The sequence below is a fragment of the Ceratotherium simum genome, chromosome 18 (assembly GCF_057802395.1).
Source record: "Ceratotherium simum simum isolate JZ-2026a chromosome 18, ASM5780239v1, whole genome shotgun sequence".
NCBI classification, from domain to species: Eukaryota; Metazoa; Chordata; class Mammalia; order Perissodactyla; family Rhinocerotidae; genus Ceratotherium; species Ceratotherium simum.
The window spans coordinates 456,877-479,258 of record NC_141917.1 but is presented as its reverse complement, the minus strand read 5'-3'; the positions used below and the strand labels follow the sequence as shown (position 1 = coordinate 479,258).

Sequence of the window (22,382 nt, the reverse complement as noted above, 5' to 3'; positions counted from 1 at the left end):
CACACACTAGACCAGATGGAGGTCAGGCGGGGATGGTGCAGGCAGGAGAGGCTGCCAGGCAGAATCGTCAAAGCTGCACCCAGTACCTGACCACACCAGTGCCCCAGGGGCCTCGACACACAGTCAGCCGTCATTGGTACTCACATGAAGGCTCTCTCTTTTCCTCCCTTTAGAAATTATTTTACCTATTTTAAAGAATTACGGAAGAAAGGGAGATGGTTCCTACTCTCCTGCCCACTTTCTAAATGTCTAGGGAACACTTACCAGGAGTTGGGGATTTGGGGAGAAGGGAATAAAGGCTGCATCTAACTGTCCCCAGACAGTGACCACAGTGGGGACACAGACCTGGTGCCAGGTCCCCAGGAAGCAGTTCCAGGCAGTAGACCTGTGAGAGCCCCGCCCTTCACAGCCCAGTGCTCCTTACTGCTCCTTAACACAGAAGGCTTTTCCACTAAAGAACTTCTGGAACAGCAGTGAGACCCTGAGGTGTGTGACAAGGCACGTAAAGCCACCTCAGCTGGGACGGCCTCACCTCCCACCACCACCACCCACCCCATGAGAGTCCCATGAGCACCAGGGAGCACAGGGTGGTGGATGCACCCTTGTGCCCCTGAGGAGCAAGCCCAGCGAGGGAGCACTGCTCTTCCCAAGGTCACACTAGGGCTGGGGTAGCCCACATCCTGTGACCAGTCAGCATGGTAACACTAAGGCCTGGCTGCTTGCCCCAAAACTGAGGCTGAGAGCATCCCAGTGGGCGTCTGGCACAAACACCTCCATCACAAGATGTGTCTGGACACTCAACCTCAGGTACAAGTGCAGAGCCGAGGTCCCCAGAGCTGGACCCCACTCCCCACTGCGGTCCCTCAGGCTTCTGTCTTCCACCTGAGGAGCACAAGGTAGCGCCTTCTCCGAGCGCACAATCACCATGAGGTCACGGCACCGAGCCGAGAAGAAGGGGCGCTCCAGGCAGCACCCCCTCCTACAAAGTCCCAACCCCACAGTGAGTGTGCAAGTTCGCCAGGCAAGGCTCTGCACCTGACAACGTCCAGCCTTGACGAAGGAGGCCTGGCTTCCAGGGGACAGGAAAGGCTCAAATACATTCCCAACTCAAGCAAATCCCCATTTTCCTTCCTTCTCTCAATCCAGACAGTGAGAGACTGAGTATACAGAGGGACAGAATATACAATGGCCGGACCACCTATAAAAGCAGAACTCTGACCCACGACCTGCAGCCACCAGCCCGGGAAGCCAGCTCACGATCGACAATAACCAGCCAGAAGCCCAAACCATAACCCCTATAACAATCAGCCCCAAACAGCCAGGAGTTGACCAATAACTGACCACTTCCCTCATTTTTTTCCACTTCCAACTCAGGGCCAACCACAGAAAGCCACAATGCTCCCCTAACCAACCACACGGGACGCCCCCTTCCAGTGAGCCGCCCCGGCCTGGCCTCCCCAGGCCTGCAGGCCCACCAGGGCACCTGTGCCCCGCTCTGTCCGCCGTGACGCTCTTCCCTCCTCAGCCTGCCTGCGGGTCTCTGCCGCACACAGCACCACAGCCAGCTCTGCGGGCACAGCCTCTGCCCGTCGCACTGGGGAGTCTTCACTTATTCCCACAACTTGGAGTACGTCTCCAAGTCTCCAACTGGGCCAGTGAGAAAGCAATGGCGGCGGCGTCCATGTGGCTAAGGGTCACTCTGAGGGTGGGGAAACTCGCACTCCCTAACCAGGACAAGTCTTTGGAGAACTGTGGACTGCACATCCAGGAACCCCTCACAACAGGGCCACTGGCGGCTCCAGCTAGCCAAGACGACGGATTCCCACTCTGGAGACAAAGGCCCTTGTCAATAAGCATGACGAAACCACCTTTCCCCTCTGCAACTACATACACCTCCCCCTCAAGGCGTCAGCAGCGGAGGAAGGGGCACAAAGCACGGAAGCACACCCCTAACAAAAGAGAGAGATGACAGGCACCAAGGAAAAATACATTTAAAAGCCATACTTACCATGGGATCACAGTCAACGTTGAAAATAAGAGTGGCATTCCAAAAGACAGCAGTCCCTTGCCCTAACATCTGGTGGCACCCAGCTCCCCCACTCACCTCTCGGGCGCCGCTCACGCTGCGGGGCCTCTGCTCTTCCAGCTCCGATGCCCCCAGGTGAGAAAAGGCCCTCTCGCTCCCGCCCTCGGAGCCGTCCTGCCTGCTCAGACTCTCCTCGGGACTTGAGGGCCCGCTGGCCCTCTCCAGGCAGGTTAGACACACCTGGTCTGCAGGCGCCTGGAATCTCCCACCAGCCGTTCTTTGCTTCCTGTACTTTTCGGGAGCAGTTAAAGGATTTAACACCTTTTGTGCTGACAAGCTTGACTTCTGAGAAGAGGAGGCTGAGTCCTCAATGCCTGTGGAGTCTGTAACAGAGGGGCGAACAGAGCCCTCCTCAGACCAAGTTCTCGGGGCTCAGCGACCAGCACTGTAATTTAAAAGGGTGTGTGCATGCACGTGCACACTCAAATATGGAAAATCCATCAAAAAGTGACAACACTGAAGTAATAACTTTAACAGTGAATCAACCAATTACAATTACTATGTTTTCTCGCCAAAATTATGTATCACAAAGATGAGTTAAATGAGTAAAAACTTAAAATTTGGAAATTACAGAAAATGTAACAATTTGTTCCTACATGAGAGTGTGTTAACATGGGTACCTGAAACCTTCCCTCCCCTCAGCTGCTGAGCCACTTCCCCAGGGTGGGCTTCCAGCAAGCACCACCCACTGCCAGGAGGTGAGGGTTCTGCAAAGGCAGGCACTCTCTGGGTCTCCAGGGCCCAGCCCACCCTGTTCTCCTGTTGAAGCTCCTCAGTGCTGGGCCCTGGGACCCTCCTCTGTCCGGACTCTGCACGCCAGCCTAGGGCCCCCTGCCCCACGCTCAGATCCACCTCACAAGATCGCCCTCCAGCCCAGGCTCCTCCTCTGGGCTATAGCTGCTGGGCTCTCACACCAAATCCATGTCCCCACGCCCTCAGGCTCACCTCAAGCAGAGCCCAGCCCAGGACGTCCCCAGCTGACCCGGGCCTCAAGTTCTTGTGACCTGAGTGGATGACACCAAAGTCGTCTGGCTGCCTGGATCAGAGATCACTTGGACACACCCCTCCTTCAGCTCCATATCCATCACCAAACTTCACCAAGTCCACTCGACCACCACCAGCAGGGCCAGGCCACCTCCACCCCTTGCTGGGACTGGTCTGCCATCTCCACTCAGATAGGCCCTCCCACTGCTCTCAACAACCCAAACACACCTCAGTCACTCCATGCCCCTGGGACAGACAGCTCGTTGCAGCTCACGCACTGCCACGCCACCTCACCTTCACTTGCCACCTGCACTCTTCTTCCTTCTCCCCACTCTGGCCCCACAGCCTCTGCATGAACCCACCCACCAAAGCACACGGCTGAGTCTGGCCACCAGGAACCAGAAGAATAAGCTATACTGGGGGTCACCCCACAAAAGTAAAGCGTGAATGCTTTAAAACCCCCAAGAATGCAAAGGACAGAAAGATTGAGAAACCGTTCCAGGTCCCAGGAGTCTGATGAGACATGACAATTAGATAACGCCGTGGGTACCTGGACGGGATCCTGGACCAGAAAGAAAAGGACGTCATTGGAACATTTGGGGAAATATGAACAGGGTCTGTGGCAAAGTTCACTTCTTATTCTAGTGAATTAAATGTTAATTATTCAGCAGAGTGCCCTTGCTTTTAGGAAACCACACTGGAAGGAGTGACAGGACATCCTGCTCCAAGAAGGTTCTGAAAAAGACCAATGACAGAGAGTGTGTGTATGTATGCATACGGACATACGTACACACACACGAACATCCGTATGTACATGCACACACGTACATCTACCTGTAGGGACACGTACATACATGCACACACATGTGCTTACCTACACATGTGTACATTCCTATGTAGCGATATATGTACATTCATACACACGTGTGCATACATATATGGAGACACACAAAGACACACACACAGAGCGGGGAGGGAGGGTGGGGAAAGGGGCACACCAGAGCAAATATGGTAAATGTGAACTTCGGGGGAGTCTGGATGAAGCAGATAGGAAACTTGGTTTTTCTGTTATGGCAGCTTTTCCGTGTTCACTCTGAAAAGTCATTGGGACCACACATCAATGAAGAGGTCTAAACCTCAAGTACATGTGTGTCTGTGAACAGAGGTGAAGTGATGAATTCTGACCATCGATGGAAATGGGGATCCCGTGCACTTCACACACCATAGCACCACTGTGAGGTCTCAGGATACGGGGTAAATAAGCAACTGGTGTGGGAGACGATGAAAAGCAGAGGGGACGTAACAGGGTGATACCGGCCTCAACGCCACAACCTGCTCTGCAGCGGCCACAGACAACCTGGTCAGGTCACCACCACAACCCATCCCGCCTCCAAAGCCCCCAGGAACTCACCTGAACAAGCCTCAGCAAAGTGCTAGGTTCACTCATATTGGGAGATTTTCTGACACTCTTGCCACATACATGCATACAACACTCTCAATTAACTTATTATTTAATTTTCCTCATCTTTAATTTTTAAAATGTAGCTACTGTCATAACTTGGGCCCAGGTTACGTACTTAGAAGACAATGTGTGTGTGAGTGAGAGAGAGGGAGAAAAAGAGAGTGTGTGAGTGTGTGTGTGTGTGTGTGTATAGAAAAGCACCAAAGTACCTACAGACTAGGAATCTAAAATATTGGATGTACTATACATTTCAGTGAACAAAATTCTCTCCTGAGACATTTTAGAGAGTCCCACAAACAAATAAATATAAGAAAGAGAACAGGAGAAACTGCATAGTATCAGCAAACACAGTGAAAAACATTGACCTGCTTAAGAGGGAGTTACGGGAGGTTGTGAGATTACCTGGCTGTGGGGTGAAATGTGTGTGCTGCCCGAAGGAGCGGTGGGCCTCAGGCTCATCTCCGCACTGCAGCGGAAGCTCTCCACAGCACTGGTTCTGAAGCCTCTTTTCTGGACAACACCCTCTGGGGTTGCTTTTCCTCTTCTCATGGCCCTTCTTTATGGAGTCCCCACACTGGTGCTGTACTGACTGAGGACTCAACAGATGTCTGGATTCTATTTTATTAAAAAAATTTTAAACATTTTAGTTCATTAAAAATTACATTTTAAGCTTCTGAGATTAAATAAGAAAAAGATGACTGAGTGGGTTAATAACGCAACAGCCAACCCTGTAGTGAATCTGTAGCCCTCACTGCAAAGAGCGCTACAGGTGGGAGGACCGACACTGCCCGACTTGAAGACTCACTGTGCAGCTGAGGAATCAGGACAGTGCGGGACTGACAAAGACAGACACGACAAGAAAACAGAATCCAGAATCAGACTCAGGTCAGTCAACTGATTTAACAAATGTGCCAAGGCTATTAAATGAGAAAAAAGAGTCTTTTCAACAAATGGCATTAGCACAACTGGATACACGTAGGGGGCGACAGACACCCTGACCTATTACCTCACACGTTACACTCACAAATTCACTCGAAAGAGTGGATCACTGACCTCAACACTGAAACCACAGGACATCTCCATGTCTATAGGAGAAAATCTTCACAAGCATGGGGCAGACAAAATTTTCTTTACAGGGCACAAAAAAGCACAAACCATTAAAGAAAAAATTTGATAAAATGGACCTCATTGAAATTAAAACTTCTGCTCTTTGAAGCGCTGTGAAGAAAACAAAAGGCAAGCCATAGAATGGGAGAAAATTTGCAATACTGTTATCTGAGAAAGGGCTGGTATTCAAAAACCATAAAGAACTCCCATGACTCAATACCAAGAAGAAAAAAAGGAGAGGGGTACAGACTTGAATAGAAACACCACAGAAGAAGAAAGACAAATGGCCCATAAGCACATGAAGCGATTTTCATCAAGAGCCTTCAGGAAAATGCAAATGCATGATGCAAAACCATAATGAAATACTACTACATACACAGGAGAAGAGACAGAATTTAAGAGTGACAATCCCATGAGGTGGCAAGGACATCCAAAGGGCAGATGTCCTCATGCCAGCAGTGAATCCTGGGATTTGAGCCCAAACTTACGCCTCAACCTGTTGTTGTCTTCATGAAAAGCTCTCAGAAACTCATAACGGAAGAAGAAATGAAGCTAAAGCTTATACACAAGTCCTAGTGGAAAACAGACTCCCTAGCAAAGTATGTGAAGAAGTTCATGCACTGGAAAGACTTCATGACATCCTTGCTGGGTGTAAAGTTCTCAGCGTGGCAGCCTGAGCTCTAAGTGCTTCCTAAAGCTAACTGAACAGCCCCTTGTGGCTGACACGAACGTCGGTCCCACGAGCCACAGGACACACCACCTCCTGTCTGCTTTGACGTTTTACAAAACTATTCCCTGTAATTGTAATTGATCTGAGGAAGAATACAATTTAAACAACCACACAGTATGACTACACTCAACTTAAATACATTGCCTTTTTCTTTTATAATTCTATGATCCAAATTACTGATATTTACAAGTACACAAAGACTTCATGAAGATTCTAGATTTAAAGGTATGTTTTCTAAAAAAGGCAACTGTGCATCTTTAAGCCAGTGATGACTGACATCCAGAACAAGCTGGACCTCCCACAGCCCTCACGGTGGAGTGGCAACATACCTTGGGAATTAGGCAAGTCAGCCTCTCGCTCCTTCTGGCTGGAACTTGTGCTCCCAGGAGGGTTGCTCAAGTCCCACTCGCACTCGGCAATGAGGTTCAAGACCGCCTCATCATCCGCGTCCATGACCAAGCACTTCTTGGCCGAGGAGTCAGTACATTTGGCTCTGGAGTGGCACGGTCTGCAAAGAAAAGCAAACTCATTTCTGTCGCTCAAACCAGTGGCACGCTCCAGCTCACACAGAACCTGTGAAGGGAGATGACTGCACTGCCAGCATGGCCACAAGGTCTCTGAGGAGGAGGAGTTGGTGCAACCGCAGAACAATGGCTCTTGGTGCCTCTAATAAAGTGAAGTCAAAGTAGGACTCACCCAGGACAAATGGTGATAGAAAGGAAGGTCACAGAATGTCACCACACCAGCATGTACAGAACCCCACCAGGATCTGTTCAAGAATGAAAGTTCCAGAAAGTTCCTCTGTTCTACAGTCTTCTAAAGCGCTCTTTTCCTAGCGTATCCACAATGTGATACATGTGATCAAAAAAAGATGTGGTGTTCCAAATTTCTACTTTTACATTAAGTGAAAAAATGTTTCCACACTGACTGAAATGTGAGGTGCTTTAGAATATGACATCCCTCCCAGTGATGACCCTCCACATGAGGGTGACCCTCCACTCAAAGGGAACCTTATTTCCAACAAAGGCAGCTTAAAAACACCACTCTTCAAAATAATACTCAATCCACATACTATGAATATTGACTTTATGACACCTGATCATACTTGAAGAGGTTTATTTTCTGCCACTGAAAGTGTTCCAGATCCCTGCAGGAAGGGGACCTGGGTTCTCTTTCCAGGTCTGCCCACAGAAACCTTACATCCGATCCATTTCAGCCCCTTTGGGTCTCCATTGTCACCGATGGATAATAAGGAGGTTGCACCAGATCTATAAGGATCTCTTAGGTCCCTTGAACTCTAAACTCAATGATAATTCAGTCTTGAGATTATCATGGACAGGTAAACTCCAAAACATTGCTAAAAGATATTAGAGAAGACATAAATAAATGGAAACATATTCCACATTCATAGACTGGAAGACTTAACACTGTTAAAAATGTCAGTACTGCCCAAAATGATCTACAGAATCAGTGCAATCCCTATCAAAATCCCAATGATGTTTTTTGCAGAAATAGAAAAACCCACCCTAAAATTAATCAGGAATTTCAAGAGACTCCAAACAGCCAAAACAATCCTGAAAAAGAAAATCAAGCATTAGAACTAGAATCAGATATGGCAGAAATGCTAGAATGATCAGAACAGGCTTTAAAACAACTATGATTAATATGCTAAGGGCTGTAGTGTAAAAAGTAGGCAACATGCAACAATAGATGGGAAATATAAGCAGAGATGGGAATTCTAAGACAGAATCAAAAAGAAATGCTAGCAGTCAAAAACACTGTAACAGAAAGGAAGAATGAATGCCTTTGATGGGCTCATTAATAGACAGGCCGTGGCTGAGGAAAGAATCTCTGAGCTTGAGGATATCTCAATAGAAACCAACAAAACTGAAAAGCAAAGAGGAAAAAAGCATGAAAAAAAAAGAAAAGCAGAACAGAATACCCAAGAATCACGGGACAACTACAAAAGGTGTAACATATGTAATGAGAATACTAGGACAAGAAAGAGAGAAAGGAACAGAAAAAATATTTGAAGAAGTAAAGATTGAAAATGTCCTCAAATTAACAGCAGACACTAAACCACAGATCCAGTAAGCTTAGAGAACACTGGCAGGACAAATGCCCACAGAAAATTACACGAAGGAATATCATCTTCAAACTGGAGAAAATCAAAGACACAGAAAAAAATTTTGAAATAAGCCAGAGAAAAACACACTTTACCTAATGAGGAACAAATATAAGAATTGTTTCAGAAACCATGCAAGCAAAAAGAGAATGGAGTGAAATATTTAAAGTGTTGAGAGAAAAAACTACCAACCTAAAATTTGATATCCTGAAAATTATCCTTCAAAAGTGAAGGAGGGGGCCGGCCCGGGGATGTAGTGGTTAAGTGCCTGTGCTCCGCTTTGGCGGCCCAGGCATCGCAGGTTCAGATCCCGAGCGTGGACCTATGCACGGCTCATCACTCATGTTGTGGTAGCATCCCATATACAAAACAGAGGAAGACAGGCACAGATGTTAGCTCAAAGCTAATCTTCCTCAGCAAAAAGAGGAAGATTGGCAGTGGATGTTAGCTCAGAGCCGATCTTCCTCACACACACACACACACACACACACACACACGCAAAAAAAAAGTGAAGGAGAAATAAAGACTTTCTTAGATAAACAAAAATTGAGAGAATTTGTCGCCAGTAGACCTGCCTTGTAAGGAATGTTAAAAGAAGTTCTTCAGAGAGAAAGAAAATGATACAAGCCAGAACCTTGGGTCTACATAGAGAAAGGAAGAGCACTGGAGAAGGAATAGAGAAGGTAAAACAAAAACTTTTGTTTTTCTTCTTCATAATTGATCTAACAGATAACAGTTTGTTTAAAATAACAATAGAAACAATATATTCAATTATGTATGCTCATGTTTTTTACATGCATGATTATAGCCTAGGTATAAATGAAATAAATGACAGCAATGATATAAGGGGCAGGAAGGAGGAATTAGGAATATTTTGTTATTATAAGTACTTGCACTATCTGTGAAGCAGTATAGTGGTATTTGAAAGTGGACTTGGATTAGTTGTAAATGTACACTGCGCACTCTAAAGCAATCACTAAAAAAAGTAAAAATATAACTATATGCTAAGAAAGGAGAGAAAATGGAGTCATATAAAATGCTCATTTAAAACCACAAAAGGGGGCCGGCCCCGTGGCTTAGCGGTTAAGTGCACGCGTTCTGCTACTGGCAGCCGGGATTCAGATCCCGGGCGCACACCGATGCACCACTTGTCTGGCCATGCTGAGGCTGCGTCCCATATACAGCAACTAGAAGGATGTGCAACTATGACATACAACCATCTACTGGGGCTTTGGGGAGAAAAAGGGAAAAAAAAAGGAGGAGGACTGGCAATAGGTGTTAGCTCAGAGCCAGTCTTCCTCAGCAAAAAGAGGATTGGCGTGGATGTTAGCTCAGGGCTGATCTTCCTCACAAAAAAATAAAAAGAAAAAAAAAAGAGAGAGGAAAAAAAAATAAAACCACAAAAGGAAGAAAAAGAGCAGAAGACAAGAACAGGAACAAGGAACAAGGGCAATGAGTAGAAAACAGTAACAAATATTGTAGATATTAATTAATCCAACCATATCAATAATCACTTTAAATATCAATGGTCTAAATACATCAATTAAAACACATAGATTGGGCCGGCCCTGTGGCTTAGCGGTTAAGTGCGTGCGAACCGCTGCTGATGGCGCGGGTTCGGATCCCGGGCGCGCACCGACGCACCGCTTCTCCGGCCATGCTGAGGCTGCAACCCACATACAGCAACTAGAAGGATGTGTAACTATGACATACAACTATCTACTGGGGCTTTGGGGGGAAAATAAATAAATAAATAAAATTATAAAAAAAAAAAAAAAAAAACACATAGATTGTCTGTCAGAGTGGATCAAAAAACAAGACCAAAATATATGGTGTCTACAAGAAACCCACATACAAAGACACATGGATTAAAAGTAAAGAGATAGAGATAAATATACCAGGCTGACACTAATCAAAAGAACACTGGAGTAGTTATACTAATTTCAGACAGAGCTGATTCCAAAGCAAGGAAGGTTATCAGGGTTAAAGAGAGGCATTACATAATGACAAGGGGGTCAATTCTCCAAGAAGACATTACAATTCTTAACGTATATGCACCTAACAACATTGCATCAAAATACGTGAGGCAAAAACTGATAGAGCTACAGGAGAAACAGATGAATCCACTATTACAGTTGGAGATTTCAATACCCCTCTAATAGAAATAGACAGATCCAGCAGGCAGAAAATCAGTAAGGGCATGTTGAGTTGAACTCAACAACACCATCAATCAATTGAATGTAGTGACATGTATACACTACTTTATCCAACAACAGCAGATTATACATCCTTCTCAAGCTCACATGGAACACTCACCAAGATAGGGCACATTCTGAGCCATAAAACACATCCTTACAAATTTAAAAAAAGAGAAATTACACAATGTCTGCTCTGAGACCACAATGGAATTAAACTAGTAATCAATAACAGAAGGATAACTGGAAAATCCCAAAATATCTGGGATAACATACATATTTCCAAATAACACACGCATCAAAGAAGAAATTTTAAGGGAAATTAAAAAACATTTTGAACTAAATGAAAAAGAAAATATATTTTATCAAAATTTGTGGGATGCAGTGGAAGCAATGCTTAAGAGGGAAATTTATAGCATTGAATGCATATATTAGAAAAACAGTAAGATCTAAAATCAATAATCCACCTAAGGAAACTAGAAAAAGAAGAGCAAATTAAATTCAAAGCAAGCAGAAGAAAAGAAATAATAAAAATTAGAGCAGAAATTAATGAAACTGAAAACATGAAATCAATAGAGAAAAACCAACAAATTCAAAAGCTAGTGCATTACAAAGATAAATAAAATCGAAAAACCTCTATGCCAGGTTAAGAAAAAAAGAGACATAAATTACTAACATCAGAAATGAAAGAGGGGGCACAACTACAGATCCCACGGACATTAAAAGGATAACAAAGGAATACTATGAACAACTCTATGCCCACAAATTTGATAATCTAGATGAAATGGACCAGTTCTTAGAGAGACACAATCTACCAAAACTCACACAAGGAGAATTGGACAATCTGACTAGATATATTTATTAAAGAGACTGAATCAATAATTAATAGCCTTCCAAAACACCAGGTCCAGATGGCTTCGCTGGTGAATTCTACCAAACATTTAAAGAAGAAACTATACTAATTCTCTAATCTCTTCCAAAAGACAGAAACAGAGGGAATACTTTCATTCTATGAGGTTACCTTAACACCACAACCAGCAAAGACAATATAAGAAAACAGACCAATATCTCTCATGAACATAGATGCAAAAATCCTCAACAAAATATTAGCAAATTGAATCCAACAACATATAAAGAGAATTAAACACCACGACCAAGTGGGATTTATTCCAACGGTATGCAAGGCTGACGTCTGAAAATCAATTAATGTAATCCACCCCATCAACAGGCTAAAGAAAAGAAAAATCACACAATCCTATTAATAGATGCAGAAAAAGCATTTGACAAAATTCAACATCCACTCATGATAAAAATGGTCAGTAAACCAGGAATAGAGAGGGACTTCCTAACCTGATAACACCTACAAAACACTACAGCTAACATCACACTTGGTGGTCAGAAACCTGAAGCTTTCCTGCTAAGATCAGGAACAAGGCAAAGACGTCCCCTCTCACCACTGCTTTTCAACATCATACTGGAAGTCCCAGCAAATGCAATAAGACAAGAAAAAGAAATAAAAGGTATACAGATTGGCAAGGAAGAAATAAAACTGTCTTTGTTCACAGATGACTAGACCGTCTATGTAGAAAATCCCAAAGAATCAACCAAAAAAAGAAGAAAACCTCCTGGAATTAATAAGTGATTATAGCAAGGTTATAAAATGCAAGGTGTTACGGGTCACACTGTGTTCCCCAAAAAGAGATGCTAAAGTCCCAACACCTGGTACCTCAGAATGTGAACTTATTTGGAAACAGGTTCTTTACAGAGGTAATCAAGTCAATATGAGGACATTAGGGTGGGCCCTAATCTGACTGGTCTCCTTATGAAAAGGGGAAATTGGAGACAGAAATAAACATGCACAAAGGGGAGACTCTGTGGAAGGACACAGAGAGAAGACAGCCATGTGAAGAAAGAGGATTAGAGGGAGGAATCTACAAGGTAAGGAACACCAAAGATTGCCAGCAAACTACCAGAAGCTAGGAGAGTCACAGAATGGATTCTCCCTCACAGCCTCCAGAAGGAATCAACCCTGCCAACACCTTGATTTCAGACTTCCAACCTTAAGAACTGTGAGACAATAAATTTCTGTGATTTTAAGCTGCCCAGTTTGTGGTACTTTGCTACATCAGCCCTAGGAAACTAATACACAAGGTTATTATACAAAAGTCAAATGCTTCCTTATATACCAGCAATGAATAATTTGAAATTAAAAAACACAATAACATTTACATTAACATCAGAAAAATGACATACTAAGGTATAAATCTAACAAGATATGTACAAGATCTATATGAGGAAAACTACAAACCTCTGATAAATGAAATCCCAAAGAACAACTAAATGAATGGGGAGATATTCCATGTTCATAGATAAGAAGATTCAACAGCGTCAAGATGTCAGTTCTTCCCAACACCATCTGTAGATTCAGTGCAATCCCAATCAAAATCCCAGTAAGGTATTTTGTGGATACTAACTGTTTCTAAAGTTCACGTGGGAGAGACAAAAGACCTAACACTGGCAACTCAATATTGAAGGACAAAACAAAGTCAGGGAACTGACACCATCCGACTCAAACTCATAGGAAGGAAGGTGCTAAGAAGCTCTGTGGGGTCTCTTTTATAAGAGCACCAATGCCATTCATGAGGGCTCCACCTTCAAGACCTTATCACCTCCCAAAGTCCCTATCTCCTAACACCATCACATCACTGGTTAGAATTCCAACATATGAATTTGGGGGGGCAAAAAACCTTTCAGAACATTGCACAGGGTACCAGGTGCAGCTGTCTACATGGCATTTAGTGTGGTTTTAAATGGAGAAGTAAGGGGAGGGGTGCTCCAGGGGAGGCATCTGAGGGAACAGGAGATCCCAAGGATTTAGAACTGATCTTGAAACATTAGAACAGAAGTTGGCAAAGTATGGCCTACAGGTCACATCTGGCCCACTGCCTTTTTTTTTTTTTTTTTTTTGCTGAGGAAGATTGGCCCTGGGCTACCATCCATGCCCACCTTCCTCTACTTTATATGTGGGACGCCCACCACAGCATGGCTTGATAAGCAGTGCGGAAGTCCGTGCCTGGGATCCAAAACTGAGAACCCCAGGCTGCCAAAGTGGAGCACGCAAACTTAACCACTACGCCACCGGGCCAGCCCCCACTGCCTATTTTTGTGAATAAAGTTTTACTGGAACACAGGCATGCATTTAGATATGGCCTGTGGCTATACAGACAGAGTTCAGAAGTTGAACAGAGATCGTATGGTCTACAGAGCTAAAAACATTCACTCTCCAGCCCTTTACACAAAAAAGTTGGCCAATTCCTACATTAGAGGACTTTATAGATGAGCTAAGGCATATAATGCAAGAAAAAGAAAACTATTAAATGCTTCAGACTTTTATACAAGAAAGAGTACATAACTGTAGCACATTACAAGCAATGTAAACACAGTTTTATTGACTTCTGCCCTTTATAATCAAGCCATGCAAAAAGCATGAAGACTCTTTATGGTTTCAGAACACATTTAAATACTACCAACCCCAACAACCGAAACTTAAAACTTAAAGAGGCAGATGGCAGGAGCTGGGAGGTGGCATAGATGTAGGGCACAGGCAGGCACTTGCTCCCACAGCACAACCAGAGCAGAGCCGGGAGCACTGGCCACAGGGCACCGAGGAGACCACAGGAAGGAGCACATTCCATGAACTGTCACCACGGGGATGGGGGAAGAAGGGGCTATGGCAGCAGTCAGGTCACACCCAGAAACGGCAATGTGGTTGTATTGTTTGGAGATGAGAAAGTAACTCAATCAGAACCTGGAGGCAGAAACAATTACAGAGGTGAAGAGTGGCTGCCTCCGAGGAACCGGCCAAGGAGTGGGGAGAAGGGATTGTTGCTTCTCATCACAAGGCCTTTGTGCTATTTGATTTTACATTACTCTAATAAATATCTTAAATATTAAAAAATAACTTATAGAAAATGTGGACAACAGGAAGAGAGACACCATCCAATCGTCTCCTTGAGCCCCAGCTGGTATCAGTGTTTCTCCTTCTCTCTTCTGCGTTTCTGCCCTTTAGGTGGCCATCAGCACACACAAAGTAGTTTACATGTTTTAGTCGAATGTTCTATCAATAGGCAAGTCTGAACAACCTCTCTCAACATTCAGATACCACTTCTGTTCATACCTTCCAATGCTGAAAACAGCTGGGAAGCTCTGCTGTGAGTTGAACGACTCCTCTGAAGCAAAATGCAGCCAGGAAGCTTTCTGCTCGCTCGATCTCACGGGGCGATCATCTAGGGAGAAAACGCCACAGAGGAACTAGCAGGACCCCAACAACCAATCCCTTGCGTGCACCTTCCAGTATCCCTGGAGCACATCACCTTCCCCTCGGAAGCAAAGGCGCCCCTGTCTCCCGTCCTGCTGCACACTACACATGACCAGGACCGCCACTGCTTGTCCTAGGAGCTTCCAGCCCCTTGGGGCTGATCCTGCCACACCATCCCCCCTATAAGCACTGGGCAGACCCCGTAAAGGAATGCTGGGCTCTGGTGGCTCCACTTGGTTCCCAGAGATGCTGAGCAATAATTCTGAGAGGGCCAGCCTGCTTGTACAAAGCTCACTCCTCTGACACCACTATGGAGGCAGGCTGCTGCCGCAGGAAAAGAAATACACGTCTGAGTTCACACACAAGCACGACCTTTTCATCTCCCTTCTTTTAATGCACATTCTGGGTGCTGGATGAGGTTCTCAAACCACACGGAGCACACCTGAGAAGTCTCCATGGATGAGAATCCTGAACACACTAAAGAGAGAGGACACCCTAGCCAGGTGTTTATGCCTAGGGTTTGCATCCTCAGATCCCTAGGACTGGGAAACAAGAGAAGTTTCAACTGTCCCCACATGTGTGCCCTGGGCCTCAGAAGGCCTCTACTCAACAACCCCTGCCACTTCCCTCAGTAAATACCTGAACATAAGATGATTCCCAAACGCTCAAAGTCAGTGCTTTGGAACTTGCCATGCATTTTACCATATAAATAATGTCACAAATGGTGGTCAAGTTCTGAAGCTGCCTCCCAAAGAGTATTTAACCTATGGCACACCCCGACAAGTACATACAGTCATGCATCACTTAACAACGGGAATGCGTTCTGAGAAATGCCTCATTAGGGTATGTCGTCGTTGTGCGAACATCACAGCGTGTACTTACACAGACCTAGATGGTACAGCCTACTACACACCTAGGCTATGTAGTACTAATCTTATGGGACCACCCTACATCGTATATGTGGTCCATTCTTGACAGAAACATCATTATATGGCGCATGACTATAATTATATATAATAAGAAATAAGTAAAAGAAGGATAGCAACTATAACCACTTTCAAAGCAAAAAAATAAAGGAGTTGTGAATATCATACAGATACAGAAGTGCTTCTGTGAGCTGCAGCTCCTCCCCACTCTGCTCCTGGGGACACCCCCCAGGAGCTCCTCCTCGAGACACAACTGCCTTTGTAATCCTGCCCCTATTGTCTCCTCAGTGACCCCTTGTCATCTTACACCTGTCTGGGATCTTCTGGCCTCTGTTCTTCCCTTTCCCCAAACATGGCACCTGCTCTCACGGCGTGGACACTCCTTTGTGCTAACACCACACAACTCTACTCATTGAGCTGTAACTTCACTTTTGAATCAGTTCCAAATCCCTACTCTAAAAATATTTCTCTGGACTGTTCCACTACAAATTCAAACTCAATATGGCTAAAATCAAATGCAAACTCACATTCCCCCAAAACTATACCTTTTCCTGACTTTGCAACATTCTCCCAGACCACACAACCCCTAGACACATATGGGGTGTTTCCTCTGCTCCCCGACCCTGCTTCTACCCACAGCCCTCCCCCCATGTCACCCCTAGATGCCCCCTCGCTGTTCTCTTCCTCCACATTCCTCCAGGGCCTTTCAGCTATTCACTGGGAACCAACGACTGAGTTCTGATCTGATGGGCACCCTGCTAGGTAGAGTGGGCCTTCTAAGAGTTCCACGATTCCTGCAATGACCTTGACTTTCTTTTTTTTTTTTTCCTAATTTTTAAAAAATTTATTTATTTTTTTTGTGTGTGTGAGGAAGATCAGCCCTGAGCTAATATCCATGCCAATCCTCCTGTTTTGTTTTTTCTTTCTTTTTTTTTTTTTTGCTGAGGAATACTGGCCCTGAGCTAACATCCAGCCAATCTTCCTCCACTTTATATGGGACGCCACCACAGCATGGCCTGACAAGTGGTACGTCGGTGCGCACCTGGGATCCAAACCCAGGCCGCTAGTAGCAGAGCGCGTGCACTTAACCGCTACGCCAAGGGGCAGGCCTGACCTCGACTTTCAATTATGCTCCTTTTTCACAACTGAAAATATCTTTCACATGTGGAAAGACTCTCATATCCCTTCTCTATACAAACACTATAAGATTCTGAATCTAAAACTTTTATGACAAAGGGAAAGTAATGATTTAAGACTGATGGTTGCAAAAATTTCCCATAAGGACTGTAATCCTTCTGAAAAAGAGCCAAATTCACTGTTTATAAGTTATGTAAACAGTCAAATAAGTTACAACACAAGCACTTATTCCTCCCAAATAAAATTTAAAATTAAACATCAAAATTCTAAGTAGGTTTGAAACTAAAGTGTGCTTTTGGAGGCCAGTCATTAATACCCAGAGCCCACCCCTGCCCCCAGCAGGTGTGGCCCACCAGAGCAGCCAGACTGCCCAGAACCCACCACCCACCAGTGTTGGGGGAACCAGGAGGTAAGCCAACACACATGTGCGGCTGAGATGTTCATGCGAGAAACTGCTGGCAGCTGAGGCAGAACATGAGGTTTTCACCGATACTGAGAGGACAGTAGCCATGCTCTGCCCACAGCCCAGCATTTACCACATGGACACTGCTGGACCATGTCTTCTCCGACAAGTGCTGCCATGATCTGGGTCTCATTTTGGTTTCCTTAGGTCAGTACCCAGGGGATGGAGATGCCCCAGATTGCCCCCTAGCCTTGCCAAACTGTGAATGGGCCCTCAGGATTGAGGACACGCAGGGATCAGCAGGGACACAGACAGACCACTGTTCTTCAATCAGACATTCCCACACCACCGCTCCTCGGCACTTATCACCCCCCTTCACACAGCAGGACAGAGGGTATGAGACCCCAGGCCCGCTCCTTCCCCACGGTCTCCACTGCCAGCCTGCCCTCAGGCTCACACTCCAGCTCTCTCCCCTGGAAGTGCAACATGGGGGCATACCAGCGATGCCACTGGCCACACTGCTCATGGCAAACACAGCTCCTGGTAGTTGGGGAAGTGGGTGGGAAGGTGCCACTGTGGCTTTCCCAAGTGTGACCCTCCCAACTAGCATGCCCAGTGGGCAGCCTTGAAGCTCTGCCTGCAAGCCTGTCACAGAGATCCGTTTCTTTTAGGGACATGGGCTACTAAGCCAAGCTGGTGGCTGCACCCACCAACAGAACCTAACCCTCTCTCATCTCTGTCACCTGGGAGAGGGTGTGGCATGACGAACTTCTTGTCCTGTATCCTTCCAGGTGGATGTGAAATCAGGTAGACTCCAGTTGTCTACCTGAGCCTGAGATGATGCCCGGGGGGCCATGCAAGGAAATAGGGCACCAGAAGTTCAGTAACGTGCCCAAGTCAAACAGTGAGAAAGCAGAGAGCCTGAATGTGACCGAGCAGCCTGGCCCATGCCTGTGCTCCCAGCCTCCCTGGCAGTTATCTGTCCCTGCCACCTTCCCAAGCAGCTCTCCTACAAGACCCATCCCACGAGACACAGGGACTCACACCATCAGAGCAGAAAATCAACTTCCCTTTTCAGAAAGATCGACAGCATGATTGCTCTGGGAGCAAGAAACACCTATCATGGCTCCACTGAGCAAGGGTGTGAGCACGGCCAAGGCACCTACCCAGCTGCCTGAGCTTCGGGAGCATGTGCACAACAAAAAGGCGGTAATCAGACTCATTCTTCACCACAGGGTTCAGCCGGAAGTCCACGTCCGAGAGTTCAGTCAAGGAGTGAAGTCGAAACACTTCTGCTAACGAGGAAATGCAATTGTAGTAGAGATTGAGACTCTCCAGTGCAGTCAGGTACTGAATGCCCTGTTCACAGGACAAAATGCTGAATTAGTTCACGCTTTCAAAAATAAACACATAGTAAAATGGGGCATCAATACGAACTGATCACCCAAATTAACAAACGCACTTGTAACGAATACATACCGTTACCAGGACAAGCATGACGATAAGTTGTGTTCTATCAATGAGGTTCTCTGTCTTCACACATGATGAAGACAGATGCAGAGAAGTTTGAAATGCCACATGTGCAACAGTTGCAACAGTACTGAGGACAGCCGATAGCTATTGAGTTCTCAGCATGTGCCAAGCTAAGTAACTTACACAATTTCATTCAATCCACATACACCCTATAGGGTAAGAACTATTATTGCTGCCATTTTACAGATTAGAAAATAGAGTCTTAAGAAGGTTGAGCGATGAGCCAGCCCCAAGTATAGCCTGGACTGAAACTCGCAAGTGACTCTGAGCAGGCCCCTAATCCCCATGTCAGGGGTGCTGAGAGTATCATGTTCCAGGGCACTGATGTCCTGCCTTTCTTTCAGGGCAAGAACCCCCTCTCTGTATCAAGCCACAAGCAGTGTTTACACAATTTTCCCACTGCCATCACTTGGCTGATGTCTCACTCACTCACCAAGACCAAGCGCCTGCCATGTCAAGCACGCTGCAGCAAGCCCCACATTCGAGGTGCTGCCATTCAAGGGCCCGAGGCCACCAAGAGTCAGGCTATAAACAGAGGTGAAGTGCAGACAGCGGAAGAGGGATAACACAGCTGATAAAGGGATGGAGAGTGACAGGCACGCACACATCAGTCTTTTTGGCCTTGTTTTATTTCCTTTGAAGATACAACCATCTTCATCAGACAACTTTTGGTTGTCAAAATAGTTTAAAGATGCAACATGATGGGTAAGAAATCTAGCTCATAGTAAACACAAGGAAAACAACACAACATTTAGAATCATTTTTCATATACTGTTTACAAGTATTATAAGCATAGTTATAAAACAGATTGTATTTTTTACAATAAATGTATTTTCCACTGCCGTTGATAGCAATAAATTTTATTTTAAGAAACAAACCTAAAACTTACCTCTAGACTAACCAGGGAGTTGCGCGAGAGATCTAAAGATTTTAGACCTGTTAAATTCATCAAAGAATTTCCTAGGTGAGTAATCTTTTCTTGGTAAGTCCCAGGAATAGATAATGACTGAAGTTCAGCTAAAAATAGAAAATTATGAGATTTTAACCTTAGTTTTTAATTGAAAATAAATTATTATAATAAAAGTGAGATATAGTAACCTCATAATCTGAAAAAGTCACAAAAATAATGCAACTCACTCAAAGTCTGAATATCAATATTAAAGAACAAGAATTGCATTTAAACTTTTAGCTTATGTTTACCTTCGAAATGTCTCCAAGCCCACCCCCTGCTCCCCACTCCTACGGCTTCCCCTCTGAAACCCTCTCTCACCAGGAATACCCTCTAACTGGGCACCCACTTCCACTCTTGGCTGCTCAACTCCATCACCTGAGTAGCCCCCGTGCCGCGATCACAATCTGAAACCCACAAGTTAGCTAACCTGACCACTCCATGCCCGGTACACATGAGGGCAGACTGCACGCTCTGTGCACCATATGCCTCTACATGGCACACCCAGTAAGCATCCATTAAATAAATGTCACTACAAAAATAACTTTCTGTGATCCAAAAGACAGTTGGGGCCTGGATACACCAATACTTTCCCAGGAAAATTTATGTTTTAAAATACGTCTTGATTAAATTTAAAATTGGGCTTCCAGTTCCAGACACGACAAGGTAGACACATTTCACCCTATTCCTCCCCACTTGTGATACCTAAAAACCCTAGAAACAATACAGGAAATAAGCACCAGATGACTGTGAAGGGTAGGGAACAGAAGGGCCAATGGTCTAGGGACCTCAAGAAAACAGTCAAGCAGTGAGTGCTCTGGGTTGGTTTTGGGGTTTTTTATTTGTCTCCTATACATACCAACCAGAGGGCCAAAGAAACTGGCAACTCAGAAACTCATGGACACTGAGCAAAATATAAGGGTAAGCCTGATGTCCACGGTCAAAGGACAGACTCCTGACAACATTAGCCCCACTCCAACCCAACACCAAGAAAAAATCACACTTTGTACACCTGCCTTGTGCAGTGGCCAGCACCAGGACCATGTAAGTGGACCCTGTCCTGGCCTGGCTGTTACGAGGTGCTGCCCTTCCCCTCCTGGCACACAGGGGTCTGCAGAGGCTGTGTGTGTGACAGGAGCCTGGCTACCACCTCAGCAACAAAGCAGTACCCACTGAGTGCCAGTAATGAGTAATGAGATTTAAATACGAAGCAGTCTTATAATACCCCAAATGTCCACAATAAAAAATGACCAACAAGTAGGAAAATTTCATTTGAATGAGAAAAAACAATCAATAGACACCAACACTGGGATGACAAAAGTCAGAATTAGCTAACGAGAATTTTAAAGCAACAGTTATAAAAAAAATTTCAATGAGCAATTATGACACTCCTGAAACAAATGAAAAAATAGGAAGTCTTGGCAAAGAAACAGAAGATAAAGAAACAAACAGAAACTTAAGAAACGAAAAACACGATAACTGAAACGAACAAAAAAAATTGTCAGGAACAGCTCAATAACCGCTTGGAGATGACAGAGGAAAAAATCCAAAAAAGAACAAATGTAAAGAGAGATTGATCAAAATTGTCCTATCTGACCAACAGAGAGAAAACAGACAAAAAAAAAAAATGAACAGTGCCTCAGTGGCCTGTGGAAGAAGAAAAGGAGATCTAACATTCAAGTCATTGGGATCCCAATGGAGTTCCAATTATAGTTCCAAGAAGAGAGATAACATGGCTAAAAATAAAAAATTTTAAAAACTAAAGAAACGATGGCTGAAAACTTCCCAAATCTGGCAAAAGATATAAATTTGGCAAAAGATATTCAAGAAGACGAGAAATCTCTAAACGGAATAAAGGCAAAAAATGCCATGCCCAGGGGGCCGGCCTGGTGGCACAAGTGGTTAAGTGCACACGCTCTGCTGTGGCGGCCCAGGGTTCGCTGGTTCGGATCCCTGGTTCAGATACCAGGCACACACCGACGCACCGCTTGTTGAGCCATGCTGTGGCGGCGTCCCATATAAAGTGGAGGAAGATGGACACACATGTTAGCCCATGGCCAGTCTTCCTCAGCAAAAAAAAAAAAAAAAAGAGGAGGATTGGCATCAGATGTTAGCTCAGGGCTGCTCTTCCTCACAAAAAAAATAAATAAATAAATAAATGCCATGCCCAGACACACAAGAATCAAACCACTGAAAACTAGAGACAACAAAAGAATCTCGAAAGTAACCAGAGAGAAAAGGCATTACCCCCAGGGGAAAAACACTCACATGGCAGGGGATTACTCTTAGGAAACCACTGAGGCCTGAAGGAAGTGGTGTCACATTCTTCAAGTGCTGTAAGAAAAGAATTTTCAACCCAGAAATCTATATCCACCAAAAACAACCTTCAGGACTGAAAGCAAAATAAAGATACAGATCTTCTTCAAC

The 22,382-nt window shown here is 45.0% G+C and overlaps 1 protein-coding gene across 5 annotated transcripts in view; it reads right to left on the bottom strand.

Moving 5' to 3' along the window:
* Positions 1-22,382, bottom strand: part of CEP72 (centrosomal protein 72) — a 50,011-nt gene that overhangs the window by 23,879 nt on the left and 3,750 nt on the right. For 4 of the 5 annotated variants that reach the window (XM_087443081.1, XM_087443079.1, XM_087443080.1 and 1 more), the window contains exons 2-8: positions 22,224-22,289; positions 19,896-20,023; positions 18,640-18,832; positions 14,867-14,975; positions 6,699-6,877; positions 4,935-5,147; positions 2,105-2,409 (exon numbers count right to left, since the gene is read on the bottom strand). In XM_087443081.1, coding sequence (XP_087299207.1) covers positions 2,105-2,409; positions 4,935-5,147; positions 6,699-6,877; positions 14,867-14,975; positions 18,640-18,832; positions 19,896-20,023; positions 22,224-22,289 — 1,193 coding nt within the window. The remainder of the gene's footprint in view (positions 1-2,104; positions 2,410-4,934; positions 5,148-6,698; positions 6,878-14,866; positions 14,976-18,639; positions 18,833-19,895; positions 20,024-22,223; positions 22,290-22,382) is intronic. The other variant, XM_004440031.3, reaches the window with a different exon arrangement.